The 24,758-nt window shown below is 38.2% G+C and overlaps 1 protein-coding gene across 5 annotated transcripts in view; it reads right to left on the bottom strand.

Annotated features, from left to right (window-relative positions):
- Nucleotides 1-6,536: 6,536 nt before the first annotated feature.
- The window catches only part of Cldn34c1 (claudin 34C1), a 42,132-nt gene continuing 23,910 nt past the window's right edge, over nt 6,537-24,758 (bottom strand). For 4 of the 5 annotated variants that reach the window (NM_028426.2, NM_001310654.1, NM_001310652.1 and 1 more), the window contains one exon: nt 6,537-9,581. In NM_028426.2, coding sequence (NP_082702.1) covers nt 8,921-9,581 — 661 coding nt within the window. In that variant the 3' untranslated portion in view covers nt 6,537-8,920. Of the gene's footprint in view, nt 9,582-11,152; nt 11,812-24,758 lie in introns of those variants that run through there. The other variant, XM_006528410.4, reaches the window with a different exon arrangement.

Genomic DNA, 24,758 nt, shown 5'->3' with positions numbered 1-24,758 from the left:
GATGCTTTTAACAACCGAAGAGCAAGAGAGAATTCTGTTAGAGGCTAGAAAAATAGCCTGGGAGCCAACGGGCGGTCTACACAGCTACAAAATGAGATCGACATGGGATTCCCTTTGACTCGCCCCAGTTGAAACTGCAACGTGGCTAAAGGTAGGGAGAGCTTAAAAATCTATCACCAGGCTCCGGTCTCCAAGGTGCCTCAAAACGGGCCCACTAATTTGGCTAAGGTAAGAGGTAATGCAGGGGCCGATCGAACCTTCCTCTGTGTTCCTTGAAAGGCTTATGGAAGCCTTCAGGCGGTTCACTCCCTTTGATCTTACCTCGGAAGCCCAAAAGGCCTCAGTGGCCATGGCCTTTCATAAGGCAGTCAGCTCCCGATATCAGAAAGAAACTTCAGAGATTAAAAGGTGTATTACAAGAAAGAGACAGTTATGCGATCTAGTAAAAGAGGCAGAGAAAGTGTGTGTGAGAGAGAGAGAGAGAGACAGGAGGCAAAAGAAAGAGAAAACAGGAGGGATAGTAGACAAGAAAGAAATTTGCCACAGTGGTAAGAGAAAAAGAAAAGACAGGATCTAGACAGAAAACCTAGGCAACTGAAGACCGAGCCTCAGCTAAAGAGGCTCAGCTGTGTCAGACTGAAGTGACTTATTTGGGATACACCCTTCGAGGTGGAAAGCAGTGGCTAAAAGAAGCCAGAAAAAGACTGTAACTCAGATCCCCACCCCAACTACACCAAGGCAAGCAAGAAAATTCTTAGGTACTGCTGGCTTCTACAGACTCTAGATACCTGGGTTGGCGACCTTAGCTGCCCAGTTGTACCCCCTAACCAAGAAAGGTAGGTGTTTGTGTGGACCCCAGATCACCAAAAAGCCTTTAAAGAGATTAAAAAGGCCCTACTGATGGCCAGCCTATGCCTGACCTAACCAAGCCTTTCACTCTTTATGTAAAAGAGAGAGCAGGGGTCACCAGAAGAGTCCTTACTCAGACTTTGGGACTTTGAAAAAGGCCAGTGACTTACCTATCCAAGAAGTTACACCCTGTTGCCAGCGGGTGGTTTTCTTGCCTGAAAGCTATTGCTGCCATAATCTGCTTGTCAAGGATGCTGATAAGCTCACTCTGGGACAGCAAATAACTGTAGTGGCATCCCACACTCTTGAAAGCATTACCAACGCTCCTGTGACACATCAGAGCTTTTTGTTGTCTAAATGAGTGATCTTCGCTTCATTCCACCTGCTGTCCCACTGCGTGAGACTGCACCTACTCATCACTGTGCTGACATTCTGGCAGAAGAAATGATCTGAAGGATCAGATCAGCCTTGGTCTGAGGACAGTAGCCTCGAGGTTAAAGGTAAGCAGAAGGCGGGGACAGCAGTATGGTGGTGAACAGAAAGCAAGTGATCTAAGCCAGCAGCCTTCCTGAGGGACGTCGGCCCAGAAAGCTGAACTTGTGACTTTAAGACAAGCTCTATAAATGGCAAAGAAAAGTCTACACTGACAACAGGTATGCTTTTGCCACTGTACGGGGCAATATACAAAGAGGGCTGTTGACATCTGCAGAAAAAGACCTAAGATGCTGTGGCTAAAAAAATTCAGGTGACAGATCTAACCGCCAATCAGGTGGCCCAAGGAGCAGTGATCCTGGCAGTCAAGGAGCCTAAAGATTATTATGACATCAGAGAGACCAGCTTTAGATACGTCGCTGAGCACTATCAAGTTATGGACAGTATTTGACTTGGCCTGGGGGCCAAGAAATTCAAAGGTGTGGTTAGGTCCTTTGACTACTATGTTACAGGACTCTCTGACTTGGCAGAAGAAATAGTCAAAAGCTTCAAGGCCTGTGCTATAATGAGGTAGAATTTCTAAAAGAAATCTTCCCAAGGTAATGGACTTGCCTTTGTTGCCCAGGTAAATCAGAGACTGGCCAAGATATTAGAGATCAGTTAAAAGTTACATTGTGCATGCAGGCCCCAAAGCTCAGGACAGGTAAAAAAATTAATAGAACCATTAAGGGACCCTTACCAAATTGACAGCGGAGACTGGCGCTATGATTAGATAGCTCTCCTACCCTTTGTGCTCTTCAGGGATAGAAACACCCCTGGACAGTTTAGACTGACCCCCCTATAAATTACTCTACAGGGGGCCCCCCTCCACTGGTAAAAATAGCCTTTGTACCTAGTGCTGACATGCTGCTTTCCCAGCCTTTGTTCTCTAGGCTCAAGGTGCTCCAGTGAGTGAGACAGCGAGCAAAAAGCAGCTCCAGAAGGCCTACTCACGAGAAGAAGACCTGCTACATTAGACGTCTCCACCAGAAAACCTTGAGACTCCGGTGGAAAGGCCCTTATCTTGTACTCTTGACGACCCTACTTTCTACCTTTATGGGACCCCTTTTGATTTTGCTTCTGCTTTTAATTATAGGTCCATGTGTGTTAAATAGGCAAGTCACCTTTATTAAAACAGAAATTAGTGCAGTGTGGCTTTTAGTTTTAAGACAACAGTACCATGCCCTAAAGTAAAAGATCAAGTATGTCAGAAAAAAATTGTGTCTAGTTCTAAGATTAGAACTACTAACAAGTAGAAGGGGGGAATGAAAGTATAACAACGTAAAAACAGAATTCTAGGCCTTTAGGCCCAGGCTTGGGAATGTGGCCTTTGTAAAGGTATGCTAATCATAAAAGAGATAGCGACATTCCTCTACCCACCCGCTTCCTGGGTTCAAAGAGTGCTCATTCAAAGAAAGTCACCCTGGCCATTACCAGAACCTGCAATGCAAATGTGCTATTGTTAGGGGCTCTTAGAAGCTGTCTTGAGAGTTAACAATTACCAGGTATTCCTTGTGACTCTTGTAACTTTACACTTCCTTGTGACTCTTAACTGGTATCTTTGGTATCTTCCAACAAAGCCCTTCCCACTTCCTTAAGTTTCGGTTTCTTCCTTTAAATACCCCCTTACCCAGCTACTCGGCGCGCCACAGTCCTCTACCCCTGCGTGGTGTATGACCGTGGGCCCGAGAGCGCTCTTGAATAAAAATCCTCTTGCAATTTGCAACAAGACCGTTTTCTCGTTGGTGATTTTGGGGTGTCGCCTGTCCTGAGTCAGAACGTGGGGGAGTCCTCACGTTGTGGGTCTTTCAATTCACATGTACTATTTCCCATAGAGGGGTTGTTTTTAAACACAATAATTGGGATGCATGCTTGCATGCATGAATTTATAGAAGATACAAAAAATGCATAAAAACAAATTTTAACTTACCTTTGGGATACTGTCAATTTTATTTAAAATGATGGTATATAATAGATTAATTATTAATATTCTGTAATAACCACATTAAATGCTGTTTGGAACAAGGAACAGACATTTTGTCAGGTTCCTAAGGCACTATTTTTGTTATAGGTTTGCCAAAATACACGAATATATCTTACAATTCTTTATTAGCACCACAATAGTTTTAATAGATTTTTGAAACTGTGCTTTGAGGTGAGTACTACTTCGGCCCCGCCCACCTGCCTTGTTGTGGCTCACCATGGTCTCGGGCATGACACCCACAGGGTACCTCGGGGGTGGGGGGGGGGGTGGGGGGGGGCAGTTTGCCCTAAGTCCTCCTCGTCCCTGGCCGCCTGCCACCCTGGAATGCAGAGTCACTCTGAAAAGGACTCTGGATTTTAACCTGCTGTTGAGCCCCACATCTCTGAAACAGAGGTGGTGCATGCCCGCTGTGCCTGCTGCAGCGATGTCAAGTGGCAGCTCCTTCATCCTGGCACTGGCAGCAGAGTCGACCTTGCTGTATCAGCCACTTCTGTCACCACTGCAGCCACCTTGGCCTTCCTCTCAGGCTAGGAAACCCAAGGGAGGGTGTCTGAGCACCCCGGGCCTTAGTGGGAAAAATATGGCTACATGCAGAGGCTCATGGGCCAATGGCTGGCAAGGCCCTCCCCCCTGAGTTGGCTACATGGCCTCCCGATTTTTGCCAGCTTCTCTTATCACCATGCCCAGGGAAAGCTGTGTGCCCAAGGGTCTCGCCCCACAGCTGCCAGCAGTCACTGGCCCTGAGCCAGAGAATACAGAAATTAAAGAGGGTAGGAAGTCACAGCAGGCAAAATATTTAGAAGTTACCTGACTCGAAACAAAGGAATGACTTCAAATGTATTAACAGGAACCAAATAAATGTTTACAGTAAGGATAAAGCTGCTCTGCCTAGGGTTAGCTTAATGACACCTAAGGTTTTAAGCAAAATTCCTTTGAGAGGCATTAGCTAATAAAATATTTTCTACTTAGAAAACAATATACACTGAAAGATTCAAACTCTTGGCTTCTTGTATAAAGCAGAAATGATAAAAATTCCTCACATAATGTAGACCTATATTTAGCCATACCTAGAGGCAAAATATTCCAGTAATTACAAACTCACTAGAAGCAAAACCTTTACAATCATTAAGATGCAAAGAAAAAAAAACAAAAAAACAAAACTTTTGGATCTATAATAACTATATAAACAGTAGGCAAGCCAGACTGTAATGCCTTTATAAATTCTACAGTGTGTTTGACCCTTTATAAACTATGAATTTGAACTTTATTAAAACAACATTTAGCTAGATCTGCAAAGGTGCTCTTTTAGCTAAAAGAAGATTTCCCAAAGATTTCCCCTGGAGGCAAGCTTCCAGAGCTTGCCCAGGCACCATTTGCAAGACAAAAGAAAGTCACACAAACCATGCAGAAGCTACTCTGAGCTTAGTTCCTCCTGCCATGAGGACAGAATTTAGAATTACTAATTTTCTTTTGCAACATTAGATTATAACTATAACTTTGGGAAAGCAAAACCCAATTTCAAAACAATTTATCACCTTTAGAATCAATATTAGAAGCATTACTATCATATTATGAAGTTTGGCTGCCAGTTTATACCTATGAATACATGACAGTGCAATCTTTAATGCTTCATTAAAGAGTCATTGCTTTAAATCTTATCTTCTACTTTCTTGGATAAGAATCACATTAAATATTATCTCAGTTAGAAGTTTCTTAGGAGGCCCAGTTTTTTGACCTGCTTATGTCACCTGTTTGAAAAACTCTAGAGTTGCCAATTTAAGGCTAACCCTCTGTTATCAACGTAACAATTATTTAATCATAACAATAACTTATGAGCTGATTGTGAAGACACGCAGAGCACATTATCAGAAAAAAAAAGAAGCAGTTACACTTAGATCAATCAGAGAATATTAATTTTTTCTAGCTATAATTATAAAATAAAAGACACTTTGTAATCAGATAAACACAATAATTATGAATGCAGAGAATTTTCTTAGGGAATAAAACATCTATCAGCATTTTCGCCCCAATACCACAAGGTTGCAGACTCTCTTTTTTCTTTTAAAGAACAGTTTTTACAGCAGGGGCCCTCCTGATGTGTGCCTGATCTTGGCTAAAGCCTGTGGCCCTCTAGGCTTTGCTATACCAGCTGAGAAAGTTTTAGTCATCTTTTATCTTCCAACATGAAAACACAGAATATTCATTCATTCAGACTAGACATGAACATACATGAATCGAACATGTGGACAGACTGCTGCACCAGACATTAGTCAAGACCTTAGGAAAAAAAAAAAAAAAAAAACTCAAAGAGGGCAGAGAACTTTTGCTGTAGGTCCCAGAAATAACAAGTCAGGGCACCCCTAAAATTTCTCTCTGCTTCTGGGACAATTTCCTCCCACCTGATGCAGTTTCTGACTGTGACCAATCCAACTAACTATAAAATCTAAACCCCTTTTTCTCTCTAACCTAAGAAGCAGCTCTGGAAGCTGTCGCTAACTGACTTTTATGTTCCTAGATTCTGATAATCTCACTGCTGAACCTAAGTGAATTCAGCATGCAGGTTTAGCGCCATTCCAGCTTAGACTGTACCACACCTGGCAACCTTATGCCTGTTTCTTCTCATGTTCTGGTACAAATTTTCTTTAATTATTTTCTTCTTCCATGGAGCTCCAAACCAGCAGTGTTCCTTCCCGTGTCCTCTGCCATTTCCCAGATCCTGCGTGGGACACCAATTTGTTGGTCCAGTCTGCAGCTCTCATGTCTGGGTTCAAGCCTGGGATGCATCTTGGAACTGAAAGAAAAGAGGGAATCTAGGCGGGTAAAGAGAGAACCTCCTTTGTCTTTGTGTGTACAATATCCATTATATAGTAAAATTTTATTGGACTATATATATACATGCTAGGGATATATCACTAGCTAATCTAAGACTTGAGTTGAGACAGAAGACATTGTATAATAATCATGTCTGGTTATGCATTCACTAAGGTCTATATTTGGAATGAAAAAAATTTCCATTTTTTAAAATCTTATTTTATATGATATTCACAAATATTTTGTCTATATCTATATTTGTGTACTATAAACATGCCTGGTGCCTATTCAAGTTCAAAGATGGTGTCAGATTACCTGGGATTGTAGTTAAAGACAGATGTAAGCTGCCACGTGTTGGCTAGAAATCAAACCCCAGATCCTCACCAAGAAAATCAACTTCCTTTAACGACTGGGAAACACCTTAGCATTTGTTTGTTCATTTATTAAGTGCTTGAAATGAAACACAGTGGAATAATCACTGCTCTCTGTAAATACACCTCAAGATCTTGATTATTTACATACGTAAAAATGGACGAAAGTTAACTCATGAAACAACACCAACTACTTCAATATTCAAAAACCAAAAAGTACAAACAAAATCTAAATAATACCTTCAAATTCTTTTATAAATTATTGAAAGTAGAGGGGAAGAATGAAGCAGTTACTCCAACTTCTTGATATACATAAGAATTCAGAGTGAGCAAATAGACATAGTAGTTCAAACTCTCTAAAATCCTTTCTGCTAATTAGAAACACATCAACCAATGACCTCATGGAATGCTAATATTCCATTGCTACAAACAGGGACCACATGGAGATGAAACTTTTAGTTGGGGAAACCATTCAGCTTAAGTGAAATTAAGTCTTCTCCTCAAGGATCTACCAACAATTGTATCAAACCTTGTATCAGTAAGAGGCAGGTACTATAAGACACCTATATATTAACATTCAGTACAAAGAACATGGCATCACCCAGAAAGTACATTTTCTAAAGAGCTCAACCAGAGTTAGTTAACTGAGAAGACATTGATTAAATTTGTTCAGCAAACCAAAATTATTAAAATGTCATGGGTAATAGGCAGATGGGGACACTACACAAATGTGTGTGGTGTGTGTTTGTGTTTGTGTGTATGATGTGTACAAGTGTGAATTATAATCCTAAGAGGCAGATTGTGCAAATTAGATGCAAATAAAATTAAATGATATTTTCTGGGGTAATAACATTTCCGGGAATTTAATTTTAAATGAATAATTCTTTCTTTTTAGATATTTTCTTTATTTACATTTCAAATGTTAGCCCCTTTCTTAGTTTCCCCTCCAAAAATCCCCTATTCCCTCCCCAATCCCCCTACTCCCCAACCCACCCACTCTGATTCCTACTCCTGGCATTCCCCTGTACTGGGGCATAGAGCCTTCCCAAGACCAAGGGCCTCTCCTTCCTTTGATGACTGATTAGGCCATCATCTGCTACATATATAGCTAGAGCCACAAGTTCAACCATATGTTTTCTTTGATTGTTGGTATGGTTCCAAGGAGCTTGGGGGTACTGATTAGTTCATATTGATGTTCCACCTATAGGGCTTCAGACCCCTCCAGCTCAATGAGTATTTCTCTGGCTCCTTCATTGGGACCCATGTGCTCTGTCCAATGGATAATTGTGAGCATCCACTTCTGTATTTGCCAGGCACTAGCAGAGCCTCACAAGAGACAGCTATATGAGGCTCCTCTCAGCAGCCTCTTATTGGCATCTACCTAGTGACTGTGTTTGGTAGTTGTTTATGGGGTGTATCCCCAGGTAGGGCAGTCTCTGGATGGTTGTTCCTTCAGGATCTGTTCCGAACTTTGCCTTTGTAACTCCTTCCATTGGTATTTTGTTCCCCATTTTAAGAAGAAAGGATGTATCCACACTTTGCTCTTCCTTCTTCTTGAGACTCATGTGTTTTGCAAATTGTGTCTTGTGTATTCTAAGTTTCTGGGCTAATATCCACTTATCAGTGAGTACATATCATGTGTTTCCTTTTGTGATTGGGTTACCTCATTTAGGATGATATCCTCCAAATCTATCCATTTGCCTAAGAATTTCATAAATTCACTGTTTTTAATTGCTGAGTAGTACTCCATTGTGTAAATGTACCATATTTTCTGTATCCATTCCTTTCTTGAGGGACATCTGGGTTCGTTCCAGCTTATAGCTATTATAAATAAGGTTGCTATGAACATAGTGGATAATTCTTAAACTTTAAAAGAAATAATGTAGCCAGACAAGGAAATCTCCCTTTGCAATCTGAAGAGAGAGAGAGAGAGAGAGAGAGAGAGAGAGAGAGAGAGAGAGAGAGAGAGAGAAGGGGAGAAGGGAGAGGAAGGGAAAGAGTGAGAGAGAGAGAATAAAGTTGTATGTGAGAGATGGATTCTATATGTTCTGTCCTTTAGAGATCCATGACTAATACAACTATATTTATTGATTATTTACCTTGACAAACAATATTTAAAATTTAGATTCTATAAAACAAAATTGGCAAGTTGGAATGATAAAAATGAACAAAAATCAAAACAAACAAATAAACAAAAACATGAAAAAAAACTAAACCAAAAAATTCAACCAAAGAAGTAATAAACCAAATAGGAAAGAATGCTTGATGTCATTTTGCCATTTTCTGTCATAGGATACATAGGGTAGGGCTTTATGTCCTTAGAAAATCTAAGTTAATATTTTAAAAATATCTCCCATTACATCTCAGTCTAGGTCCCCAAAACCATTGCCAAGACATTTTGATTTTCAAGGTTATGTATGCTGCAAATTTATTTTCAGACACGGGGAAACATTTTGATTTCCATTGAAGGACAGTAAGAAATAAAAATTATAGCACTTAATAAAAACAATATGGCAGATATGTATGCCAATCCCATGGCTCTGCCTGCTCTTTGAGCATTGGAAAAAATTGGCATTTGGAAAGATTGCAGGAAAGATACCTCTTCCTTGCTGGGCACGGAGAGGTGATTACACATAACAGCAAGAAAAATAAAGGTGCTAGCAATAGCATTGAGGACAGCTGAAAGAACAAATGGATTGTAGTCATTATTCTTATGCAGTTCCTCTGTGTATAACTGCTGTAGAGCAAAGACAGAACAAACTGTCCCAACCAGACCAACAACATTTGCAACCTGGAGCAGAATTTGAGATACCCGGATATCCAAAGGAACAAGGTTGTTATGGCAGGTGTAGTAATGGCAATCTCTCAGGTGGCTTGAGTTGTGGTTGTGGTGGCAGATGTAGGCCTCCCAAATATTCACAAAAGCCAGACTTGGGTAGGAAAGCATGGAGTTGTTCAAGTAGCAAATTCGCCATTCTGGAAGGGCCATAGAGGTATTGCACATTATGCATGCTATTGTAGCTAAAGTGAAACCTCTTATTTGGTGATTGGCAGACTTGTTTAGCAGGACCATGCTGGCATCAAATATGTGGAAACTGAAAAAGAAACGAAAGGATATATAAAGGTCCTCTTTCAGCCTTTAGCAGTGCACTTTAGATTAGTAGTTCCAAAATGATAGACTTGTGTTTAAAAAAATGTAGCCTTTTCTCTTTAAGGTATGCTGTTATGAGTATGGTTTGAGAATTTCACAATAATCAAAGATTATCAGATTCTAGTACATGCACTTTACTATTTGGCATACATTACCTTAGAGGCAACCCTTTAACTATCATTACCCATCTAACTAGATGAAATTTGGCAATTAAAAACTGGGGGAATCTTTACCAGGAAACAAATCTTCAGTGAAGAGAGATTAAGTACAAATTGCACTATAATTTTTACTTATTGTCTTTCATTTGTCATGAAATGTGTTGTAAAATACAAAACAATATACATTTGAATTCTGAGATGGCTAGTGTTTTTTCTTTTATCTATGTTAAAAGTCTAGTATCTTTGTGTGTGTGTGTGTGTGTGTGTGTGTGTGTGTGTGTGTGTGTTTGAAATATTTTTGCTAGAGAGACAATGAACCATATGTCTGAGACGTAGCTTAAACTGAAAGTTCAAACTACACATAGTAATATGAAAATCCAGATGACAACTGTGGATTCAAATGAATGAAGGATAAGACAAGAGAAGAAATAAAATTCTGACAGTGGAGAATACCAGGATGCCTGTTGGTTCTAGTAGGACTATTATCAGTTGGTCCATAGGATAAGGGATTTTGAATGCTGATTCTTAAAATGACTTCCCGTTGCCAGAGCAACACTAGTAGAGAACATACAAATAACTATATTTCTCTTTGGTTAGATGATGCTGCTAAATTATGGTCTGATATTGTAGGTTGAAGCTAAAATATTGTACATAGTACACAAGTTGTCTGCCATGGAACTCCCATCTCTCTTAAAAATAATTTGTTTTGAGGCAGGTTTTGAGACAGGTTCTTGGTAAGATACTTAAACTGGTCTTGCAATTCATATGTATTCTAAGAAAGCTTTCCTGAAGTTTTTATTTGTTTGTTTTATTTGAATTAATACCTCACTAGGTTCATTAGGGTAGCCTCAAACACTGTGTGACCCAGAATGCCCTTTACTTAACATTATTTCTGCTTCTCCCATCAGAAAACATTATACTCAAATCATATGCACAGATTTAAAAAAAAAAGACATTTTAGTTCCCTACCAAGTCTTTCTGACACAATCCTTAAGAAATAACATTCTAGGAGCTATGTGTCTAGTCGAGTGGGTAAGAAACATAAGGAAGTTAAAAAAGATCACAAGATTCCAGTATAGTGGACTTCATGTGTGGAGACCAGAAGAAACAAGCTCAGAACATGGTGTAGCCTCAAACATAAGGTCGCCGACATAAGTGGAATTTGGGGTGATTTTAATGTACTTAGAAATACCATTTTTGGAAAGTGGTACTGCCCCTGGGTGAGGATGCCTAAGTTGTACAGGTACCCTTTATTTCCATGGAACTGTATATATAATAGTCATTGTTAAATATTTATACCTATATTTAACCACATTAAGTAGAATATGCAATAAAGAAGGCAAGGGTATATACTAACCAGCAATGCTATCTTCAAGTTAATTCGTGTCTAGTAACTTGGCAAGAACATCTGATATCTGGTCCAATGGAGTCAGGAAGGACAAAGGTGTCTCTCCTAGCTGTGTGCTCTTGACCACACTGTTGAACTTGCTCCAAGCTCTGAGCCCTGTTTTGCATCACAAAATTCCAATCCTTTGTGACCTTACCATCCCCCTCTCTCCCTAACTCTCTCTGCCCCCTCTCTCCCTCTCATTACCTTTCTCTTCTCTCTCCTCCTTTCCTCCTAGGTCTTTCTTCTCTGATCCCTCTCTCTTCCCCCTCTTTCCCTGTCTCCCCTTAATTTTACCCCTCTCCACTCTCTATTTCTCTTCTTCTCTCTTTCTCTTTCTCCCCTCTTTTCTGTCCCCCATCTCTCACCCTCTTTACTCCCTCCTTTTCTCTGTCACCTTTCTCCAACTTCTCTCTCTCATCCTCCTCTTTCTATGCCCTTCTCTTCTCCTTTCTATTCCCTCTCTTCTCTATTCTCTCTCTTCTCTTTTCCTTCTTTTACCCTCTTCTCTGTCACCCTCTCTCACGAGCTTTCTCCTTTCTCTCACTTTCTCACTCTTTCACTACCTACTGTCACCTCTCTACTTTTACCCCCTCCCTCCCCCTAGCTCTCCCATCTTTCTCTTCTGTCTGCCTCTCCTTCTTACACTCTCCTCTCTTCCATCTCTCCCTTCTGTCTCACTTTTTATCCCAAATTTCCTTCCCTCAATCTCCTCTCTGTCTTTGTCCCCTTCTCCTCTCCTAGTCCTCTTTTCTCTCCCCTATCTCTTCTCTACCTTCTCTTCTCCTTCCCCTTTCTTCCTCTCTCTTATCTCACCTCTTTTTCTCACCATTTCTTTCCCCCCTCTTTCTCCTGTCTCTTACACTCACACCCTCTCTTTTAGTCTCTGATCTTAATTTTACCTATTTCTCCCCTCTCCATCTAAATCTTGCCCACCATATCTTCCCCTCTCTCGCTATCCCTCTCTACACACTCCATTTTTTTCTTTCCCATCTCTCCTCCTCTTTCTCCCTCATTTTTGACTCTCCCTACTTATTGCTCTTTCTTTACCACTTTCTTCTTCCTAAACTTAACTATATCATTCTCTAGACGGATGAAAACACCAGGACAGAGGGAGAGATAGGAGAATAAGGGAAGTAAGGGGAATGGAATAGAGGGCAAGAGAAGATGGTGTTGGAGAAAGAAAGAAATATATCGTGATGAAGTGAGAACAAGAGAAAGAGAGGGATAAGGGAATGAATAGGAAGAAAGAGATGTGAGAATAAATAAGGAAAGTGAAAGAGAGTAGGGTGAAAAGAGAAGAGTGAAGGAGATAAGAGGAGAGAATGACAGGAGAAGAAAGGGCATGTGTGGGGAAGACAGGAGAGAGGAAGGGAGGGAGGGAGAGTTAGAAAAATCTTGGGTGAGCAAAACACTGAAAGAACTACCGATAAATAAATGGAGAGTGCATAGGAGAGAAAGAAAAAGAAAGTAAAATCGAGAGAGAGAGAGAGAGAGAGAGAGAGAGAGAGAGAGAGAGAGAGAGAGAAATGAGAAATAAATTGGGAGGGGGAATGACCTTTAGAGAGTGACAAGTAAGAGAGGAGTGGGGATTAGGGTAGAAAAAAGAAGACAAGGTGTAATGGAGAAGGTAGGATAGGTTAGCAAAAGAAGGAGTGTGAATATAATAAATAAAGAGAAGGAAAGAGAAGAGATGGAAGTGGGGATAAATACAGAGGGTAAGAGAAATAAGGAAGGGGAGAAGATAGAAAGGGAAAGAGATAGAGGAAAATATAAGTGGAGAGGAAGATATATAAAGGGTGAAATATAAAGAAGAGAGACAGATGGAGGAAGACAGAGAAGAACGGAAGAAGAGTGTCAGAGAGGAGAGAGGATAAGGGTGAAAGGTAGATTGGGAGAGAAAGAGTTAAACAGGAAGTGAGGGGACATGAGAGGGGAGTAGGTATATAGAAAGGAAGAGAGGGGGTCAACATGAGGGAGATATGGTAAAAAAGAGACAGGGAGAAAGGAAGACAGATACAATGAAGAGAATTAGGACAGAGATAAAGGAGGAAAAGATAGAATAAGACAGGAGAGAAAAAGAAGTATGGGAGTGAGAGTACCATGCTGTCTCTCTGTCTTTCCCATTTTATTCCTGTCTAATTCTATCTCTATCTTCTTTTTCTCTCTTTCTCTCTCTCCTGCTCTTTCTCTCTTGCACTTTCTTACTTCTTTTTTCCCATTTTGTCTTTGTTGTTCCCTTTCTATTTCTCCGTTCTCCCATCCTCTCTTTTTATAACCCCTTTATATACCTCTCTAACTCTCTCTCTCTCTCAATCTCTTCCTTCACATACTGTACTCTTTCTCTTCTCCCTATCTCTCTTCCTTATGCTGTCTTCTCCCCATTGTTCCCCTCACTCTGCCTTCTCTCCCATTACCTCTCCACTCTGTTTTATGTGCTCTTGCCCTCTCCTTGTCAACCCTCACTGCATTTTATCTCCCTGTCTTCCCTGTCTTCTACTCTATCATTTTATTTCTATCTTCTTAACTCTCTTAAACTTGCTTACATTTTGACCTCTCTGTCTCTGCCTCTTCTTTTTTGAGACTTCCATTTCTTTTGCACTGCTTCCTTTCCTCTGTTTTCCTATCTTTCCTTCTATTGCTTTCACCCACTTAAACCACCTCTGTCTCCATTTATACCTGTTCTCTCCCTATTTCATCCTTTATCCCTCCAGCTTTATCTCTGCATGTCTCTCTTTCATGCTTCCTGCCTCCTTTTCTTTCTTCAAAGCTCCTTCTTTTTATCTCCTCTCACCTTCTTTTACCCCACTTTTCTACCCTCTCTATCTAATTTCTTCCTCATCTCTGATTTCTCTGTTTCTTCCCTTCATTCTCCAGGCCCCTTTCTATCTCTATCATTTTTCTTTCACCACCTCTCTCTTCATTTCTTTATCTTCCCCTCCACTTTCTTTTTCTCTACTTCTCCCCTCTTCCTCATCTTGTCACACTATCTTTTTCTCTCTCCAGCTATCTCTCTCACTCTCTTGCTTACTTTTCTATTCTTCAGTATTTGCCTCCCAAAAATCTCTAATACTCTTACTTTTGTTAAGTGTGATGTTTTTTCATATTGAAGAGAATGAGACGGGGGTGAAAAGAAATTAGAAAATGAGTGAGAGAGTGTGAGAGACTAGGGAGAGAGATTGGGGAGAATGGGCAAAGAGAAAGCAAATGAAGAGATAACTGTTGGATGAGAAAGAGAAAGAAAATGAGGTAAAGAGATGGAGAGGAAGGGAGAGAGAGTAGGAGGAAAAGACTGAAAGATAGCTAGAAATGGAGAAAGAAGGAGAGATGAAGAATTAAAAAATAGGGAGTTAGAGAGAAACAGAGTGATAGAAAGTAAGAAATAGAAGGAATTATACACACACAAACACACACTAACACACACACACACACATATATATTATATATATGAGGTATATATATATGTGTATATATATATATGTATATATATATATATATATATATGAGTATATATGAGGGACAACTGGAGAGACAGAAGAATAGACAGGAAAAATATACAGTGAGTTAGAGAAGGAGGGAATATGGTAGAAAGCAATAGAGTGAGATGAGGGAGAGATGGGGAGAGGGGGTAAAAAGAAGGAGAGAGGAATTGAGAGTGAGTGAAGGAATATGTGAGATAGATAGAGAGTGAAGGACAGAAGAGAGTGAGACAAAAAATGGGAAAGAGTGGGGGTGGGGGTGGTGGAGAGTGGAACAGAGGGATTAAAGATAGGGAGATCAAAACAAAGAGAGATAAAGGGACAGAGAAAAGGGGATAATAGGGGAAAAACACATTGTTGAAGGGTATGAATAGAATGAGACAAAGATAGAAAAGGAGAATGAGACAGGTAAAAAGAAAATGGAAAAATAAAGAGTGACGTAGAGATAATATGGAAGATGATAAAAAAGGAATTGATCAAATGGGTCAAGGGAGAGAGTGAGAAAGAGGAGAATGGGTAAGAAATTTATGTAGAAAGAAAAAAAAAGAGAGACTACTAGTGTCACAGTAATAGAGCTAGAGTTAAAGAGGCAGGAGTAGAGATAAAGAAAAAAAGAAACAGAGAGAGAGAGAAAGAGACATAGAGGGGTGGAAATGAGGGGCTTTGAGAGAGTTAGAAAGGAAGAGAGATTGAGTAGAGCAGGAAGAGAGGCTGAGAGAGGAAGAGGAAAAACCCACTTCATTTCCTCCATCTGTCTTTCTCAGCATGTTTCCTCATTCTTTCTCCAACCATATATTTTAAAATCTTTGTCATCCTCTTTCTGTCATTGTTTTTATTTATCACCCTCTGTGTATCTTTCAGTCACATTCATCCTCTTTTTCTGTCGTCCTTCCTTCCTTTCTTCCTTCCTTTCTTCCTTCCTTTCTTTCTTTCTTTCTTTCTTTCTTTCTTTCTTCTATCTCATCTCTACTTCACTTTCTCTCATCCCTCTTTATTTTCTCTCTCCCTCTAATTTTTTCTATCTGTATTTTTCTCTCTTTCTCTTGCTCCCTCCTACATTCTCACTTCCCTCTACTACCCTGTATTCCTCTGTTCCCTCTTTTTCTGTCTTGTCCTCTAATCAGTCCTTACCTTATCTTCTATATTTTTCTTACTGTCTCCCTGTCATCTTGAATCTTTCTCTGTAATTCTCACTGTTTCTTACAGTTCTTATCTTTTCCTCTACCTCCCCTCCTCTCTACTATAGCTCTTTATATCTCTTACATATCTCATTCTACTCCATCACTTTATGGAAATGGAGGGGAAGAGGGAAAAGTGAGAGAGGAAAAAAAGAAGAGCACAAAGAGTGTAGAAAAGTTAGCTAGTGAGCAAATATGGAAAGGATATAAAGAGGATAGGAGACAAGGGGATAATAGGGAGGGAGAAAATAGAGAGGAAGAAAATAGGATAGAGTTAAATGGAAAGAGAGACAGAGATAGGGACGGATATGTGGTAAAAATAAATACAAAGCAGGGAGAGTTAGTGAGAAAGGCATAGTAATAAAGTGGGAGCTGATAGAGAGAGATAAGTGAGCAGGGAATCAACAGAGAGTGAGAGGAATGGAATAGAAACAGGGATGGAATTGAGTATAAACATGGATGGAGAGAGAGGGTAGAGATTAGAATGGATAAAGAGAAGAGTGAGACACAACAATGGAGAGGAAGAATAGGGAATGGATAAAAAAGGGAAGAGAAATGGATACATAGAAAGGGATAGGGAAAAGATAAAGGAGGAAGACAGAGAGACAATGATGGAAAGTGAGACAAAAAGATAGAAGGGATTTGGGAGGAGAAAGTGAGAGAGAGTAGAGAGAGGCTTTAAAAAGGTATTCACTTTCTTTCACCTCTCTTCCTCTCTATATCACTTCTCTCTTAACTACTCTGTCTATTACCCTTTCTATCTTCCCATCTTTGAATAATGTCTCCAACTCTCTCTTTAGTCCCTCTCTCTACTTCTACTTCCTTCTCATTCTCTCACTCGCCATCTCTATTTGCTTCTCTGTGTCTCTTCCCTTCTATCCATTATATCTCTCCCATTGTCTCTCTTTCTCACTCTAACCTCTTTCCCTCTGTAATATATATCTTGTTCTCCTATTCTTATACTCTATCTTTTATCTGTATCTTTATCTCTTTCTGTTCCCATCTCTCTTTAGCTCTTATCTTTTATCTTTCTTCCTCTCCTCACTCTATGCCTCATTCTTTTTCACTCTTTATCACACCTCTCTCTCTCTCTCAAGGGAGAGAAATAGAAGAAAGAGAAGGGTATAAATGTGGCAGACTTGGAGGGAGAAGAGAGAAAAGGGAGGAAGGGAAGTGATTTGATTGATTTCCATTATGGAAATCAATCTGGAAGTTCCTCAGAAACCCAATTTTGTGGTTGCTGATCCACCCCATGATAATTGAGAAAACAGAAGATGTGAGAAGCTTTTTAACACACCTAACACTATATATACTAACTTATTAGAGTTTTGAAATTGTATGCATATTTTCTTTTTCACATGCTTCTCTTCAATCTTCTGTCTGCTGCCCTCTTTTTTACCTATGTGATCCAAAATGCATATGTCACAATCCATATATTTCTATATTTTTCCTTTAGCTCCATGTTCCCTGAACACTTTAAAGACTATCTAAGTATTATAAAAAATTTTTCTAAGCTACAAACTTGAATTTCTATATTACAAACTGATCTCTCCTTTTAGATATTTATTAGGCAATTTAAACCTAGTTTTCTAAAGTAAGATTACTGATGGAAATATTTACAACACAATTCTGAGCAGTCTTCTTAGTTCTGCCCTTGGTTCTTCCACGTTTATGAAGGTTTGTGCAATCTAATTAAAATACAGGGCATATAGTGCCCTATAACATCTTACTTTCTGTCACTTCTGTGAACTTCTCTCCACATTAGGGTCTTTGCTATTCATTAGAAATGCCAACCAGACCTAAGAGCTATTGCATTTGGTGTGCCTGCTGCCTAAAATGTTCTTTCGTAAATATGCACAGTTTGTAATTTCATTTCCCTGTACTATTTATTCAAATGTCAACACACTAAAAATGATTTCTCTAATCACTATATAAAATATACTTAAAATAGACATCCCCCACTGCTTTTACTTTTCACTATTATTATTTTTATTTCTACAGCAGTCATTACCATATAGTCATTTTTACAATTAGTATTTACTGTCCTTTATTTCAAAAATAATAGAAATTTCATGAGGTTAAAATTTTGTTTGTAGTTGCATTAAACTGTGTCAAATAGTCCCAGACTCCGAGGAATGAAATATGGTTTTGAGTAAAATAATACATCAAGTTAAACAGAAAACAAATACTTTGAAGTAAATTATGACGCATGTTCTCTTTTAAAAGCAAGAGAACCTGGGCTTTAGAGAGAATTTACAATATGGTCAAAATCATAAGGATGCCAAATTTCTATACTTGTTAAGGTGCAATTTTCTTCTGGAGATATATACAAATATGTTTTTAATGTCAGTAATGACTGATAAACATGATTGAGTCCAAGCCTAGTTCAGTGAGAAACTTATATATTATGGTTATTTATAGGGGCATTGATAAGGAGTTGCTCATCTAAAAGCAGATAGATGATCAATACTTTCTGCATTTATCAGTGGCAACAATTAATAGGAACATAAAAGGAGCTCTGTGAGGGAATTTCAGGCAGCTCAACCACTTAGAAATCTTTTTCTAGGAAGGTGTCTATTTGTAAAACCATGTGTTTATCTTTGAATATATTATAAACTTCAGGAACTTTCTGTGCCTTCTAAGGTTTTATAGATTGTTTGTTTATTAGTTTTCTGAATCTTACAAACTTTCTTCCTTACTCCAGTAGGGAACAAATGTTTCACTTAACAGTAAATGACTACAAAACACTTTATTCCTTTCCCAGGCTCTTATATCACTTCTGTCCCATCCTTGAACATTGAAATTCTGATTTTATATTTGATAGTTTTCTTACTTTTATTCTTGAGAATGTGACCACTAAATCACATATACCATCATTTATTTTCAGGAGCTTGATATGTGCTAAAGCTTTATAGTAGATACCACCCATGTAGGACAAAATTGAGGTTTTCTTCCAAGACCAAGAACTACAGCAACAATGATCTACAGGTAGAAATGTTGTAGAAGGTACTTGTATAGAATACTAAACCCTTTTAACAAACAAGTAAACCTTGATTCCCCAGTTGCTTGTATAAACCATCAAACTACACACTTTTGTACTGCCTTGTAGTAATAGATGTGAGTTTACTATAGTGGACTGAGATTTAAATTCAATTAGAAAATATTTACTGTATCCTATGAATTCATGCCATTATTTCACCAGCCATAATATATTGCCTTTTATGTTGTATAGCTTTAAGAGATGAAAATCTATCAGAGTGGTTGATGACAATTCCCTTTTAGTGAATTTGATGATAGGTACTAGTACTATGAGAGCCAGCCACCAATGTGGAAACTACTAGCTCATCCCCTGACTGACATTTTCATGTCCTGCTGCCAAATAATGTGTGTCTTGATCACTGGAGAATCATTTATTTCTTCAGTGTAACTAACAGCAATAATAGTAAGCTATAGGGTAGCAGTTGGGAATCAGTGAATAGCAACTTTTTTGGTATTGAATGACACATTCATAAGGATCGCCTAAGATGAAGTGAAACATAGGTATTTGAATTATTATTTATAACACTAGAAAAACTACACTTTTGAATTAGCAACAAAAATTTCACAGTTTGTGATCATCATACATAAAGAAATATATTAAAGGTTCATAACATTAGGACATTTGAGAACCCCCTGCTATAATTTTCTATTGCCGTGAAGGACATCCTAAAAAACAACTTATATTTAAATAATCTAACATTAGCGCTGGGATATTTTCCCCAAGACTTTGTGGTTCCTATGGTAATGACCTTATATAACTATGCAAGATAAGTATGCATGCTATTTTCTTCTTTTTACTATTCTTCCAGATATTAATTTTCTTCCAAATTTATAAGATAAATTGTGGGTCAGTGATAGATAATATTTTTTTCAGAAAATGGACAGGATCTTTGAAGGCTCATCATTATCAACTCTAAGTAATTATTATTTCACCATGAATATGTAAAGGAGTGCTAAAAATAAACGTTAATACAACCTAATACAGTGTGAAATTATCTCACCAATGAATCAGTTGTTTTATCAAAACAGTAATGTAAGGCACATTAGAATAAGTAGAAAATAGTATCCCAACTTGCCCTTCATATTCAAGTAATTTTTTTTTCTGACCATTTGCCTTCTAAGTGTGTAGATGGCTACATATGTATAGAAGCAAGAGATCCGCATGGGATAAACTCCTCAATCATTTTCCAAATTATTAAATGAGACAGAGTATCTAACTGAACTTAAAACATGCTAATTTGGATAGACTGGTTTTCTGGGAATCCTCAAGAATCTTACTATCTTAGCTTTCCCAGCTTTAAGATTATAGTCCATAGGCCCATCTTTCTTGCAAACTTTATATGCCTCAGTACAGGGGAACGCCAGGGCCAAGAAGTGGGAGTGGGTGGGTAGGGGAGTGGGGGGGGAGGGTATGGGGGACTTTGGGGATAACATTGGAAATGTAAATGAAGAAAATACCTAATAAAAAAGGAAAAGATTACAGGTGGATGGTAATACACCAAGATATGTGTATGGGTGCTGAAAATCTGAAATCTCATAGTTATTATTTGCATGTCAAACACTTTACGAGCTGATCCTTCTTTGTGGTTTCTATCTAATTTGTATAATTTGTACTGTTGCTTGCCTGGGTTCAGTTGTATATTTCTGTACCTCTAATTTTCTCTAAAAGATGGTGTCTACTGTTTTGCCTGGCTCATATCAATGTATGAGCATGGAAATACTCTACCTTTTTGTGATATTTGATGAAACCAACTTTCATATTCTGACAGGGTCTAATCCATAACTCTGATTCTTTAATTGTCTCAACCATACATGGCTGGTAGAAATATACTTATATCTCTAGTTAAGTTTTCTACTGTTGTGATAAAAATACCTCGACAAAATAACTTGGAGGAAAAAGGGTTTATTTTGTCTCGGAGTTCTGTAATACAGTTCATCATAGCAGGGGAATCATATCTGTAGGAGTATAAGGAAACTGCTCACAAAGCAGTCACAATTAGAAAGCAAAAGGAAACGAATGCTTGTGCTTAACTCACTTCATCTTTCTATATTTTTTTCATAATTTTATTAGGAAATAGGCTAACCTCAGCTTGGACACAAATGCAAGTTCTGAAGCCCATCTCCTTTTTGTTATTATATTAACTTGATGTTGTCAAGTTAATATTGCAGGTTAGTCAACATAACTCTAATGTTTTTCAACTTGATTCAAAAACAAAATACATTAAATCATAATTTAATTCCCCTACTGTGAAGTCTAAAATTAATCACAAAATGCAAAATACAATACAATTTCAAGGGTCTCCTTAATCTTTAAAAATTCTAAATATAGTGCAAAGCTGTATTATCTGAAACTCAAGTAAATATGTTATCTGTGATTTTTTGTAAATTCAAAAACAAGTTACATACTCTAAATCTAAAATTACTCTCTATAAACATATCCATTTTAAAGAAATGAAAAGGGAGACATAACAACAGAAACTGAGGAAAACTAAAATAGGAAAATCTACATGAAACGGATAACTTTTTAGACAGATACGAAAACATAAGTTAAATCAAAACCAGGTAAACGAACTAGAAAATTCCATATCCCTTAAGGAAATTGAAGTCATGAATTCCCCCCCACCAAAAAAAAAAAATAAAGAAATAAAGAAAGAAACACAGAGCCAGATGACATTAGTGCAGAATTCAAATAAGAGCTAATTCCAATACTCCTCAAACTATTCCTTAAAATAGAAACAGAAGGAACAGTGTCCAATTAATTTTATGAAGCCACAGTTACTCTGATATCTAAAACACAAAGACCCAACAAAAAGAGAAGTTTTGTTTATGAATACTGATGCAAAAATACTCAAGACACTTCTAAAAAATTGAATCCAAGAGCATGTCAAAATAATAATTCACAACTATCAAGTCTGCTTAATCCTGAGATGCAGGGATGGTTCGATATACAAAATTCCATTAATGTAATCCACTATAAAAACAAACTCAAGGAAAAAAAATCACATGATCAGATCATTGGATGCTGAAAAAGCATTTAACAAAAATACCATTTCATGTTTAAAGTATTGGAGAGATCAGGAATTCAAGGCACTTACCTTCACATAATAAAAGCAATACACACAAATCAAATAGCGAATATCAAATTAAATGGAGAGATACTTGAAGCAATCCCACTAAAATCGGGGACAAGACAAGGATGAACACCCTCCCTGTATCTATTTAATATAGTCCTCAGAGTTCTACCTAGAGCAGTAAGACAACAAAATGAGACCAAGGGGGACAATTGGCATAGGAGAAGTCAAGGTATCACTATTGGCAGATTATATGATAGTATAAACAAGCAACCCCAAAAATTCGATCAGAGAACTTCTCGAACTGAAAAACAAATTTAGCACAGTGGCTGGATATAAAATTAATTCAAACAAATCAGTAACCTTCCTTTATACAAATGATAAATAGGCTGAAAATGAAATTAGAGAAACAATACCCATAACAATAGTCACAAATAATATAAAATATCTTGGGTTAACTCTAACCAAAAATGTGAAAAACCTGTATGACAATAACTTCAAGTCTCTCAAGGAAGAACTCAAATATGACCTCAGAAAATGGAGAGATGTCACATGACCATGGATTGGTAGAACTAGCAGAGTAAAACTGACTACCCTACCAAAAACAATCTACCGATTCAATGTAATACCCATCAAAATTCCAACACAGTCTTTCAAATCACGTAAAGAACAACTCTCAATTTCATGTGGAAAAACTAGAAATGAATAAATAAATAAAAATAAAACCACCTTGGCGAAAACCATTCTTAAAAATAAAAGAACATCTGGGTGAATCACTATCTCTGACCTCAAGCTGTACTACAGGGCAATAGTGATAACAATTGCATGATACTGGTACAGTGACAAACATGCTGAATGATGGAGTAGAATTGAAGACTCAGAAATAAACCCATACATGATGAACACTTGATCTTTGACAAAGAAGCCAAAAAAGTACATGGAAAAAAGAAAGAATCTTCAATAAATGATGCTGGTCTAATTGTCAGGTGGTATGTTGAAAATGAAAATAGTTCCATATTTGCCACTTTGCATAAAGCTCAAGTTCACATGGATCAAGTACTTCAATATAAAACCAGATACACTGAATCAAATAGAAGGGAAAGTGGGAAAGAGTCCCAAACTCATTTTCACAGGAGAAAATTCCTGAATAGAAATCCAATGGCTCAGGCTCTAAGAACAAGAGTTTATAAATAGGACCTCATGAAATTGAAACGATTCTGTAAAGCAAAGGACAGTCAATGGAACAAATAGACAATCTACAGACTGGGGAAAAAATTCACCTACTGACATCTAATAGAGGGCTAATATCCAAAATATATAAAGAACTCAATAAGCTAACCTCCAAACAACCAAATGACCCAATCAAAAAATGGGGTATAGAACTAAACTGAGAATTTACAACTGAGGAATCTTGAATGGCTGAGAAGCACTTAATGAAGTGTTCAAAGTCATTAGTCATCAGGGAAATGCAAATCAAAAACCCTGAGATACCACCTTAGACTAATCAAAATGGCTAAGATAAGAAACACAGGTGACAGCAGATGCTGGTAAGGATGTGCAGAAGGAGGAACACTCTTCCATTGCTGGTAGGATTGCAAACTGCCATGACCACTCTGCAGTTCAATCTGGTAATTGTTCAGAAAACTGGAAAAACACCTACCACTCTTGGGCATATACCCAAAAGCTGTCCCACCATAACAGAGGGACATGTGCTCCATGATGTTCATAGTGGTCTTCTTTGTAATAACCAGAAACAGGAAACAACCCAGATTCCCCACAAGTGAAGAATGGATCCAGAAAAGATGCTATACCTACACAATGGAACACGATGCAGCTATTAAAAATGACTTCATGACATTTGCAGGCAAACGGGTAGAACTAGAAAATATCGTCCTGAGTGAGGTAACTCTGACAGAAAAGTTCATAGATGGTAGGTACACACTAATAAGTGGATATTAGCTAAAATGTACAGAATACCTTAGATATAACACACAGAATTTAAGAACTTTAATAAACAGAAAGGCCAAATGAAGTTTCTTAAATCCTGCTTTGAAAGAGGAAGAAAATAATCATAGGAGGCATAGGAAGGGAGGGACTTGAGCATGAGAGGAGACAAGGAGTGGAAAAGGGGAAATGGATAAGATAATGAGTGGTGTAGGGGACAGAAGGAAGCCCAGAGGTCCAGTCAAATGAATGGAAATTTGCAGCCACAGAAGGTGGGACATACAGAACCCTCTAGAAAGTACCAGAGACCTGATAGGTGACATCCAGGACTCAATAGAAGTGACCTTAGATGATGTGGACAACATAGGGTAAAGAGAAATTCAAGAGTACATCTGCATTAGAAAGTAAATGCCTCAAGAGGAGGGATGGTGTTACCAATCCACAGTCAAAAATTTTGACACAGAAGTATTCCTTTCTAAAAGAACTGCAGGAAAAAAGTGGAGAGTAAAATGTCAATTTTATCTTGGGTATTCTGAACTTCTGGGCTAATATCCACTTATCAGTGAGTGCATATCATGTGTGCTCTTTTGTGATTGTGTTACCTCACCCAGGATGATATCCTTCAGATTCATCCATTTGCCTAAGAATTACATATATTCATTGTTTTTAATAGCTGCATAGTACTCCATTCTGAAATGTACCACATTTTCTGTATCCATTCTTGTGATGAGGGACATCTGGGTCCTTTGCAACTTCTGGATATTATAAATAAGGCTGATAAGAACCTAGTGGAGCATATGTCCTTATTACAAGTTGGAACATCTTCTGGGTATATGCCAAGGAGTGGTATTGCTGCATTCTCCAA

This window comes from Mus musculus, chromosome X (assembly GCF_000001635.26).
Source record: "Mus musculus strain C57BL/6J chromosome X, GRCm38.p6 C57BL/6J".
Lineage (NCBI taxonomy): Eukaryota > Metazoa > Chordata > Mammalia > Rodentia > Muridae > Mus > Mus musculus.
The sequence above is the reverse complement of the archived record's forward strand: the minus strand, read 5'-3'. Positions and strand labels throughout refer to the sequence as shown.